This window comes from Natator depressus, chromosome 22 (assembly GCF_965152275.1).
Source record: "Natator depressus isolate rNatDep1 chromosome 22, rNatDep2.hap1, whole genome shotgun sequence".
Lineage (NCBI taxonomy): Eukaryota > Metazoa > Chordata > Testudines > Cheloniidae > Natator > Natator depressus.
The window spans coordinates 12,391,876-12,404,126 of NC_134255.1; the positions used below are offsets into that span (position 1 = coordinate 12,391,876).

The window sequence follows — 12,251 nt, forward strand, 5'->3', positions numbered from 1 at the left end:
TGTTTGGGCTAGGGATTTATGCGTACAGCCTTACACTACCTTAGAAATTTTCAGGGGAGGATTTTCTTTTAAATGAAGTTCTGAGGCATCATCATGACAATAATTGTTTCCAGCAGCATTTCATCAACAAATGTTTGGAAATTTATATTTTACTTCATTAGTGCTTCAAAACGTGGACTGTAAGTTAAGAATGCCTACAGCACGCTCTCTGAAGAATGAATTGTTTTGAAGATCTGCTGGACTTTAACACGTCATTGAGTTATTCATTCATGTCAGGGCTCCTGACAGATCTGCAGGCAAGCTAGTAGAGGTAGTAATTTTCATTAGCCATGCCTTCCAAGTTTCAGAGTTAACATCAAGATGGCAGATTTCATATTTCCAGGAGTCCTTTATTTCATGACTTAAAGAGTTTGTGAGCCTTTTCTAGCATGCTGGGAGACCATACAAAAACTTGAGAGTGAACTCCATGAGCCTTGAAACAAAAACCTCTTCAGATATTATAACATGTTATAATGTCCACATGGTCACTAACAGTGCAAGAGACAGTATATACTACTATGAAAAGATGAATGTAGAGTGTATATCCTGGCTATTTTTTGTACATTTATACCAAAAGGTGCAACCCTGTCCCTAGATATCTGTGCCCCCACCCCCTAAACAAAACTGTATCAGAAAAGTTACAAGCTCCACGGTGAGACATGCTGGAGTTTAAACAGGACATGAAGCATAGCAGTCTAGCACTGGATTTAGAAGCTTGGCTGCCTACACCAGTGGACTGTCAATGTGAATCAAGCATAGCTACAAGTTCTACTTATGAAGCCAAGAGAATTTCTAAGCTTTGGTTCTCCCAGAGGACTTCCCCGTTCTACCAGCAGTACTCTGAAGTAGGAAATAATGTAGAGCTATCCCACCATGAGGTGTACATGCTCTAGTGGTTGTTTCAGAAGGGGGATATAAATGCCGTGAACCAGCTATCTCTCATGTGACATACAAGTGAAAAACCTAGTATTCCATAGCAGTTTTGTTCCATGACATTTACAAGTTCCACAGACACTCTGTTTTGCAAAATCAAGTTACTAAATTCATGGAGACCTTCCAAGAGCAACCAGAGGTTCAGGTTTTCATATCTAATAAATGTTCCACTTAACCTTTGTATAAAATAAATTCACCTCTCACCAGAGACTCTTCATGAGAAGTTTCAAGTGGAATGAGGTTTTTTTTGATTTTACAACAGAAAGTTAGAGCAGGAAGTATGACCAGCTTAACTAGAGGGGGGTCACTATCATGGCTCAATAATCACTTCCGCTCCGTCACTCACCCTAATCTCATCCAGCATAGGGTACTCCGACTGCTTCAAGTAGGACAGGTCAAGGCGACGCTGATAATCTTCCAAATGCTGGAAGACACATGATGAAGTCATGGTTATACTGGTTTGGGACAACTTGGAAGAGTCAAAGTATGTAGCAGGTGACTATCAGAACTTCAAGATCACAGAGGCTTGGCATTCCAGTTCTAGGAGTAGTATGAGTACACACCACAAAATGCGCTTCATTCCTTCAACCACAGTGCTAGCGATTCTGGATTGTTTCTCATCTCCCCATCCTCCACCCTTCTCACTCCCTTCCCTCCCACCTGCTTATTCTCTGATTCTTTGACAGCCTGGTTCACATAGTTAAGGATCTGACGGCAGTGATCTGCTGCTTTCTTCACTTTCTCCTTCTCCTCAGGCCGTTCTACAACAGGGCAAAGAAATAAAGAAGAGGTGAGCTCCAGAGGAGGGGTAAAGGGAGAATTAATTAAGAACATAAAACCATAAAAATGGCCATCACGGGTCAGAACAATGGTCCATCTAGTCTAGTATCTAATGCAACACATTGCCTGCCCCCCCCCCAAGTTCAAAGGGGGAGCTGGACTTTGTAAAACATTCAATTAGCTTTCATCGCTTCACAGATTAATGATGGAAATGAGCTTCATGTCAGAGAGATCCAGGTCTGGATCCCATTGGACACAGGTCCAGGATACCAATCAAAAGCAGAGACGGCATTCTATCACCTCCCCCACCCAAAACGGGGACATAAGGACTTTCCAGAAAATTTCTCCACTTCATCAATTCCTGCCCAAAGGCAATTCTGAGCTGTGAGAGAAGTTGATTAGAATTCCATTCTAGTTCCCAGCGAGGTTGGTCAGGGCAGACTGAGGGCCGGGGGAAGACACAGGAAAGAGATGCATCTCTTTTTCCCATGTGCTGTCTAATGTTTAAAGAGATGGAGGAGCTGGCTCAGGGGGGAATGCATAACATCAGATCAAACTACTCACACTTTGAAATCAACGTGAAAAAGTGATAAATGGTTAACGGCAAGTAACCATGACTATAAAATTAGAGAGTAAAAGAAAAACTGCAGCCTTTGCTAGAAAAGGCAAACATTTTAAAAATGGAAAGGGGAAAAAAATAAATTGTGTGTCAACATGAAAGTACTCCTAAGGAGCAGGTCTCACTGTAGCCAGCATCGGTTATTAAACCTTTGTTGAGAAGGTGCATGTGGGATTACCACCAAGCTTTTGTGTACTTTCCAGGCTGAGCTGGGCCAAGAATAGATTTTGCTGTTTGCTGGCCATCAAAAAAAAAAAAAAAAAAAAAAAAAGAGAAAGAAAGAAATTGTTTGGGTCAAATCCAAAATGGGTTTTTTTGGAAATTTTCTAGTAAAAAAACATTGAGTAGGGTTAAAGGAAACGTTTCGTGTAAAAACCACTGAACTGGAGAAATGCAGGACTGGAAGGGACACTCAAGGCTTCCTCTCGTCCAGTGGTTCCCAAACTTGTTCTGCCGCTTGTGTAGGGAAAGCCCCTGGCGGCCCGGGCCGGTTTGTTTACCTGCCACATCCGCAGGTTTGGCCAATCGCAGCTCCCAGTGGCAGCGGTTCGCTGCTCCAGGCCAATGGGAGCTGTGGGAAGCGGCGTGGGCTGAGGGACGTACTGGCAGCCGCTCCCATTGGCCTGGAGCGGCGAACCGGCCCGACCCAGCAGAAGCTGTTCTTAAAAACCTTCAATGACGGGGATTCCACAACCTCCCTTGGAAGCCTATTTCAGTGCTTAACTACCTTTACAGTTGAAGTTTTTCCTCATATCTAACTTGAATCTTCCTTGCTGTACACTCAACGGCTTACTTCTTGTCCTACTTCACAGTCCTCTTTGTAGCAGTCCTCAACATATTTGGTGACTACTATCAGGACCCCTGTAGGTCTTATTTTCTCAAGATTAAACATGCCCAGTTTTTAAACCTTTCCTTATAGGTCAGGTTTTCTAAATCTTTTTATCATTTTTGTTGCTCTCCCATGGACTTTTTCCAATTTGTCCATATCTTCCCTAAAGCGTGGTGCCCAGAACTGGACACAGTACCCCTGTGGAGACCTCACCAGTACTGATTAGAGCAGGACAATTACCTCATGTGTCTTACATATGACAATCCTGCTAATATACTCCAGAATATTAGCCCTTTTTGATAACTGCATCATATTGGGGACTCATTTAATTTGTGATCTACTGTAACCCCCAAGTCCTTTTCAGTAGTACTACCCCCTAGCCACTTACTCCCCATTTTGTAGTGCTGCATTTGATTTTTCTTTCTTGAGTGAAGTAATTTCCATTTGTCTTTATGAATTTCTCCTTGCAGATGTCAAATCAATTCTCTAATTTGTCAAGGTCTTTTCGTATTCTAATGCTGTTCTCCGAAGTGCTTGGAGCCCCTCCTAGTTTGATGGCATCTGCAAATTTTACAGGAATACTTTCCACTCCATTATCCCACTCAATAAAAATATTGAATATTACTGGACCTAGGATGGGACCCCAATAGATACACCCTCCCAGTTAGACAGCGAACCACTGATAACTACTCTGAATAGTCATAGAATCATAGAAGATTAGGACTGGAAGAGACCTCAGGAGGTCATCTAGTCCAACCCCCTGCTCAAAGCAGGACCAACACCAACCAAATCATCCCAGCCAGGGCTTTGTTAAGCTGGACCTTAAAAACCTCTAAGGATGGAGATTCCACCACCTCCTTAGGTAACCCATTCCAGTGCTTCACCACCCTCCTACTGAAAAAGCTTTTTCCTAATATCCAACCTAGAATCCCCCACCGCAACTTGAGACCACTGCTTCTTGTTCTAGTCTTTCAACCAGCTGTGCACCCATCTTGCAGTCATTTCATCTAGAAAAAAATTCCCTAGTTTGCTTATGAAAATATCATGTGGGACTGTGTCAAAAGCTTTACTAAAAATCAAAATACATCATATCTACAGTTTTGCCTCTATCCACGAGGCCAGCAACTCCTTTATAACCAAGCATATCACTAGTGTCAGGTCTCCCACTCCCTGGGATGTGGGAGACCTGGGTTCTATCTGATGTGATCTGAACTTGGGTCTCTCACATCCTAGTAGAGTCCCCTAGCCACTGGGCTATGGGATATTCTGTATGAGTCTTAATTCCTCCCACTGAAGGTGTTCTACATTTTGTATAAAAGAAAATAATAGTCATTGGAGCAGAGATTCGAACTTGAGTCTCCCACATCCTGACTAGAGTGCTACAGTCATCACGCTAGAGAGAGTCAACCTCCCAAAACCGGAATGAAATTTTTCTAGATCAAGCAGAAAGAAAAAGGTTTTGTTTCGACACGACCATTTTGGTCACATTTTTTGGTTTGGTCGAAACTATTCAGCGAACTCTTCGTGAGCTGACAAATAGTTTTGGGTCAATCAAAACTGCATTTGAAAAAATTTCACCCAACTCTCATTACACAGCGTGCATTTTAGCGACATACAGGTGAGCAAGGTTCTGCAGTGTGTATCTAACGTTACTTTGAAGATTTAAAGGGTGGTAAGAGTATCAATATTAGATTAAAAGTCCATCAGCATCCAGTGTGAAGAGAGAACCTCTGTAACATTCACACTATTTCCAGAACCTAGATACTAACATGAGAAATATATTAAAAATGCTTAAGACAGAATGTTTAAGCTTGTGGGCATCAAATCTGTTTTGAAACTTATTTCCTAAGTGGATGTGCTTTTCTCATCGTGAGTGGATGTTAGAAAAGGCGTGAGAAAGGGTGGAGGACCCATAGAATATCAGGGTTGGAAGGGACCTCAGGAAGTCATCTAGTCCAACCCCCTGCTCAGAGCAGGACCAATCCCCAATCAAATCATCCCAGCCAGGGCATGGTGAGAACAGTCACTGACCCATGGCAGTGAACGATCCATTATGCATATATTTTTAAGAGTCAGATTTGTTTGGCAAAACTGCCAAGAAGCAGGCACAAAGATAATGGCTCCCTCGTGGAAATGCTGTACCTGAGTACTTAGCGATATTATCCAGCAGAAGGGGGTACTTAGTCAGCCTCTGCATCTCAGTGGGAATGATATCTTTCAACTGCAACCGGCGACACAGTGGATTGCTCTCAGCATCCTAAAATTGAACAGGGTAATAATGGCATTTGTCATTTTTATTAAGACTATAATTACCTGAACATGTACCATCTATTCATCATATAAATGTCTATTACTTCACATTTCCAGTAATTAAATACAAGACAAGGAATGCCTAGATTTATCACTCAGACTACATAGCCCGGTTTCATTTGCAATTACATATAGGAAAGGCTCATCACAAAAGCAGTGGCTTCCTTCCCTCATTACTTCACACAGGCTGGTACCCTCCATAATCAATCAATCTCAGTCACTGCCATACAGGGAAGACATCAGCTTAGTCTTTCACACTGCGTGGACACTACATTTTTCAAAATTACACCAGTCTTTGTATTACCAGAATTCCCATCCAGCGGTAATGCAGATAATGCTCTCCTCTTCAGATGGCACACATGCTGAGGTCCTTCCCAGTGGGATAGGTATACCACATGTCTCTTGAGTTCAGGGCGCACACCCACTTTGCCCTGCTGTGCTACACAGAACACCTGTTCTCAATCAGGCATGTGCACAGTGTAACAGGGATGGGTATCTAAGTCCTGTAACTGAACATGTTTCTCTCTACCAGCACATTATCTTTAATCCACAGCATTAAAGGTTCACCTGTCCAGAAGTGATTAACAGAGACAATCTGGTGTTGGAAATAATGCCAATCCAACAGCAATCTTAGATATGATCCTGCTAATTGTATTAACCTTACTTACAGCCCCCAGTTATCCTTCACTGATCATCATCCAAATTTGGGACCAGTTCCAATTTCTGAGTGAAACTCACCTGCACAAAGGTTTGGAAGCGAGAGTCTTTCTTCTGCCGTGATTTGATCACCTCTAGAGCAAAAGGCTGGTTACTACAAAAGGTGGCAGTTGCGTGTTTCAGGTTCTCCTCTCCTGCTCCACTGAACTGTGCCAAGAAACCAAGGAAGCCAAATTTAGACAGCGACAAACTGGGCACATGCCAGCATGAGCTCTGGCACACATTGGAATTGCTCTCAGAAGGCAAAGAGGCTGCCCAGACCCACAAAATAGCCACGTTTACACCTCCTCGTCTCTAATTGATACAGCCTGCCTTTCAGACTTCTTCACCCCAACCTGCCGAGGAACCCTTGGCAGCTGAGAAGATCTCCCGTTAGGCCTGCTTTTACACAACCCACTTTTCAGAATCACTGTCTTTCTATCCATACCAAAGGCAGAATGTATGGCAAGGTATGAGGTCACTGCTGACTCAGAAGAGGAGACAATGCCATTGCTTCATCCATCAAGCCATTGAGTCACAATCAGCCTTGGTGTAAGCAGGTACAACTACACTGATTTAAATAATGAGGGATGAATTGGGCCTATTTTACTTTACCATTGGCCTGTACATGAAAGTCCAGGGTTGCCTGTGAAACCATGTAGTTGGGCCATCCACTGCAAGCTCCCAGGATTCAACATGTGATCCGATTGCCCACCCTAAACTTCTGAACCAAGATGGCAGGTGGAATTGAAAAAAAAAAAAAAAACAAGCCAGGCTGATGACTGCAAGAGAGTGTGCTGAAAACCCCTTTATCTGCTCTCCTTGGCACCCACCCTTGAGCCAGCCTAGGGGTAATGTCTTCACTAGCAACGTTAAACCGCTGTCGCAGCAGCGCTTTAACATGGCTGTGTAGACACGGTATCAGCACGGGGAGAGCATCGGCATGGTGAACAATGCCCAGCCTGCTGAAGTCCCAAGCCTTCCATCCGCACACTTTGAAAGGTGACCTGCAAAGGAAAAAGGAACGTGTGCGCAATTTTTTGCTTCTTTACAATATACAGAGGAGAGCCAACAGGTTTGGGGCTTCCCTTCAGCCGAAATATCAGGTCTGTGTTGCCTTCTTTTGGCTAGGGCAATGGAGAACTGGTAGGATAAGACATCACAAGAGACTGAACACCGAACAACTGAAAAGTGAAGGAGTTTTAGCCAAACTCAAACTCTGAATTAAATAGGTTTCACCAGACAGCAACAGAAAGATTGACCCTTGGGATACTAGCATTTTTGGAAGGACTCAGACACTCCCACTCGGGTCTGAGGAAACTCCCACTCCAATTCTCTAGTAGTTTTATGAATCCTCCAGCAAACACACAGGGAATACAATACTTTATAGTCTCAATATTTCCAAGGTAAAAATATAAGTAGTCCAACCACCCAGCAAAGCCCATTCATCTTCTCTCTCTCTCACCCCCCCAGCACCACTTTCTGTCCTTCACACATCATAAAGAAGCAAAAAAGGCAGACAAGTTTTCCCCTCTAAGCAGGTCACCTTTAAAGAAATGACTCACGTATTTATCTTTAACTGAATAAAACATGCCGCTAGATAAAGCGATCAGCAAACTCCATGTTGCGCTCCCGCCACCTTCTCACAGTCCTGTGTCCCCACCTCCATATTAGCTCCACAGAAATGATCAATTTCAGATATTGCATTCTTAGTGGGTGCGAGTTACACTCCTTTCCCTGGGGCTTTATTTACTATTTTATTGGACTCTTACTTTCAGGAATATTTACATTTCTGAACAGGAAGAAAAAGAAATTCAGTTTACCCAGGTTAGCAAGTCTTCCCCAATCTGATCAATAACAGAGGTCTCATTCCGTTTACGGACAGCTTTCATCTGATCATTCAAACCAGCTAGAGGAGGGGGGAAAAAAGCAAAAGAAGGGATAATTAATACGGTCTCAATTGGTCATTTATTTCAAAATGGGAAAACACCAAAAAGGAGACTGGATTTACAATAATAATCACACGGCAAATTAAAGTGAAACAACAGAGAAGTGCCAGATGGTAGGGTAATATTGATAAACAGGAATCATTAATAAGAACGAACAATAAATAACCACTCTGAGAACTTTTCCAACATTACTTTGTCTACTTCACAAGGAGGAGAGGCTTAATGTTATTCTAATTTTAAAATGCAGGGAAACAGACACAGTAAGGTTACAGCGAGTGGCTTGCCCAAAGTCACACAGTGATACAACTGGAATCCTAACAGTCCCTTACTCTAACCACTAGGAAACCCTGCTTTTCAGAAGCATCAGCATCCAAATGCATATTGCTCCCTTTAGTAGCCCTCTGCCTATGAACCTCCTGGCCAGCACCTGTCTGGTTAGTTTTTTCGCATGAGTATTCATCTCAGTATTGCTCTGTTTATGAAAGAGGGAGTGTATATCACCTTAAGACCCCTTGGGCATGTGCATGAGAACAAGAGTGTATCTGGCACCTTGGCAACAGATATGCTTGTAAACCAAGTGTGAAATGATTGCGTGCATGTAATTCAAGCGCTGTGTGTGGATGCCCACTATATGTGGATATACTTATGCATACTTGCATCAGCAAGCATGTATATCTCAGGTGTGTGCATCCATCACTGCTGTCGGGAGGCTAGCCGAGCTGAAAGGCACCTCATCTGCCCTTACTGTGGAGCAGAAGGATATCCTCTAGGTTTGAAAAGATTTTGCGCAGGTCAGAGGGGGTCAGGATGCCTTCACGGAATACACGCTGGTAGAAGACCTGATGCAGAACCTTCAGCGTGCGGACGTGAGCTCGCTCAGTGTAGAACAGCTCTGAAGAGGAGGAAGAGAAATACAGGATGATTACTGATTTAATGCAGTAACCCTGCGTGGATTCCAACGTGGTCTATAGCGGAAGCCAGAATCTGCCAGCAATTGAGTTACTTAATAAATTAAGCGGTTTAGAGAGCACACATTAACTCTGGGGTCAGGAACCTGAACCTGCAAAAAATCTCTCCCCCATCTGTGCCCTCCTTGCTGGCCCAGATTCTGGTGTACTAAGGAATCAGAAACCATGCTCAGCTACCCTAGATACAGGAACGTGCAAGGAAGCAAACTTGTTACTGAATTAACCCACCTACTTGGGGTAAATTGTAACACCTATCACCTCACTCAGTCACACACACAGCTCCACAGAGCTGTATGATTTGAGATCAAGGTGAAGTCTCCAGGAGTGTGCTGGGATAGGAGCCATTCCCTTAGATTGTGCTTTTTCCAGAAAGCAGTATATAGTCCTCCCCACCTCTTTACCCCCTCCCAGGATGCTGTAAGCTGGTCCTTGTTTTGCCATCTAAAACTGCTTGCTCCTGCTTTGGGACTGAGCCAGTCTAGGATCTCTGTATGTTACCTACTGATATATAAACGCAATACCAGCAGTTTGCACATTCTTGAAGTTTGCAGGCCAGAAACTACAGCTTGTTCCTAACTGTGAGCCACTCAGATGAAGAAAGTGCTCATTTTAAGTGTTGGGAAACTGTAGGTTCCAGGATTTGGTGGGTCAGCAAAGAAACACGTGAACTCACCATTAATCACTTCTTGGCGTTTGATTTCATAGGGTTTCAGCCCCAGCAGCACCTCTTGGCTCACCAGCTGCTGCCAGTTGGGAGGATCAGTCTCAGTGTCAAAATCAAACAGCTCATCCTCACTCTGAATATCCCCAAAGCCCACACTGTCCATCCTGAAGAGAGAGAACACACCAGTCAGATGCCTTCTGATTCAAGCACCGACACAGGGAAGAAAATGACAAAGTATAGGCAGAAGGAGGGAGAAAAAAACAAAACAAAACCACAGTTGAAAATTTTATGAAGAAATACTCAGGGAAGCTGCCACAAGCCTTCTGGTTACAGATGCATTTTGGTACTTAGCCCTTTTACAGAGACCTTTATCGAAGGCTTAGTGTTCACTCTTACAACACCATCTGCACTATTATAATCCCCCATTTTACGACATGGCTAAACAGACATACAAAGAGGTGAAGTCATTTGCCCAAGGTCACATAGTAAGATGGAGGAAAGCGATGATTTTTTTTCCCCCACCCCTTTCCACTATCTGCAGATACTACCACAAAGATTTAGGGCTTGTCTACACTGGCAAGTTTCTGCACAGTAAAGCAGCTTTTTGCCCTCAAACTGCAGAGGTGTACACGCTGCCAAGCCACTTTGTGTGCAGAAACTCCTCAGTTGCAGTGCTGCAAAAAACCCCACTGCGACGAGAGTCGTGAGGCTATTTGCATAGAGGCTCCAGCACTCTATTGCCAGTGTAGACACTTGATTGCTTTCTGCGCTGTAATTGGCCTCTGGAGCTGTCCCGTAACGCCTCTGCTCATTGTTTTTAACTTGGCTGCCCTGGAGACATGTGTCCCTCCCCTTTCAACGTGGAATGCTCGTGCTGTTGAACACAGAGGCAAGTGTGTGTGCGCATGCGAGAGAGAGAGAGAAAGAGAGACACAGACAGACAGACACACGAGGACTGATGTCACGGTTTCCCCCTCTCCCTGCCTCAGGACTGGTTGCTTCCTGCCGCTGTCTGAACTTACAAGACAGCATGCTGACACACACTCTGTCCCCCAAAACACAGGGTCTCTCTCCCCACCTCTATACACACACCCTCCCTGTCTCACACACTCCCTCACACACTTCAGCTGAAAAGCAGCTGGCAATGTGGTAGGATGCCCATGGAACAATGGAATTGGGAAACCTGCATCATGGGATGCTGTGCCTGCCCCATGAGACATTGCAAACCCTTCCCAAAGCACCCTTCAGCCAGTTGCACAATGGGATAGCTACCACAATGCACTGCTGTCTTTGCTGTTGCAAGAGCTGCTAATGTGGATGTGCTCCAACATCACAAGGAGCACAGTGTGGACATGCACCAGTGGTTTAATTCCAGTGTTTTAATAAAAGTGGTATAACTTGTGGCGCAGAAATTTGCCAGTGTAGACATACTCGTAGGAACAGAACCCAGTATTCTTGACTCCCAATCCAACCATTATAAGTAGTGGTAATAATAATTAGTGCTTTTTAACCAGACATCACGCAGCGTGGGTATTAATATCCCCATCATCCGCACTATTATCTAGGTCATTGAAACTATTTTGACCAGGGACAGATTACAAATATCACTAAGCTCTACTTTATAAGAGTGTGGCCTGGTGGCTGGCTCTCAGGAGACCTGGGTTCAATTCCCAGCTCTGCCACTAGCCTGGGTGCACCTGGTCAAGTCACTTCATTTCTCCATGCTTCAGGCTCCACCATTTGTGAAATGGGGATAATTAGGCTGACCTCCTTTGTAAAGTGTTATATCAGGTATTAACTATAAAGTAATGTTTTTATTTCCAACTAGTTCACAGCCATACTCACTTTCGGAAAGGTTTTGGTGTTCCCAAGTCAGCTAATCTGAAAAACAAAATTAGCTTGAGTAATGGGATTTCATTCCCGTCAGCAGAGCTCCAGAGTGAAATCTTAAGGACTGGTTTGTTGTTCTAGCCAAAACTTGACATTCTAGCCCTGATACTGAAGAGAGTCTTCTAGTACAATTATAGTGGGAGGAAACTAAAATATCTCAGGGCAGTGTCTCCATTCTCTCCCCTTCCCCCCTGAATAATGTTCAAAATAGGCCATGCTGCCAATGTTGTTCTGCAGACCCAATGTAACTGCTTTCATTCTCTTTGCTACACTCTTCCCAGCTCCAAATCACCTCTGCCCATAAAATACCTATCAAGTTCTCCTTCCTCCTCTTGCAGCTGGTCCAGCAGAGGGGATGGGAAATCAAAGACGGTGTTAGGGGTGCGGGGTGCGCCATCCACAGAGTCGCTAAGAGGTGGAGCATCTCCAGATTGCTTGGGGCCTGAAAAGAGAACCGTCAAGAGTTTCCAGGAGAGATCAAAACACAAAACTAGCTTTCAGAGGGGGGTGGAACTAACAATTCCTGACCTTAGAAAGAAAGAAGCCTTAACAGAGAAGCATTTAACATTGCATT

At 44.0% G+C, this 12,251-nt stretch overlaps 1 protein-coding gene across 4 annotated transcripts in view; it reads right to left on the reverse strand.

Annotated features, from left to right (window-relative positions):
* ARHGEF12 (Rho guanine nucleotide exchange factor 12) overlaps positions 1-12,251 on the reverse strand; it is a 108,507-nt gene that overhangs the window by 26,504 nt on the left and 69,752 nt on the right. For all 4 annotated transcript variants that reach the window (XM_074936742.1, XM_074936740.1, XM_074936743.1 and 1 more), the window contains 9 exons: positions 11,987-12,119; positions 11,633-11,668; positions 9,797-9,951; positions 8,901-9,047; positions 8,030-8,115; positions 6,249-6,374; positions 5,343-5,457; positions 1,633-1,733; positions 1,319-1,396 (listed from right to left, as the gene is read on the reverse strand). In XM_074936742.1, coding sequence (XP_074792843.1) covers positions 1,319-1,396; positions 1,633-1,733; positions 5,343-5,457; positions 6,249-6,374; positions 8,030-8,115; positions 8,901-9,047; positions 9,797-9,951; positions 11,633-11,668; positions 11,987-12,119 — 977 coding nt within the window. The remainder of the gene's footprint in view (positions 1-1,318; positions 1,397-1,632; positions 1,734-5,342; positions 5,458-6,248; positions 6,375-8,029; positions 8,116-8,900; positions 9,048-9,796; positions 9,952-11,632; positions 11,669-11,986; positions 12,120-12,251) is intronic.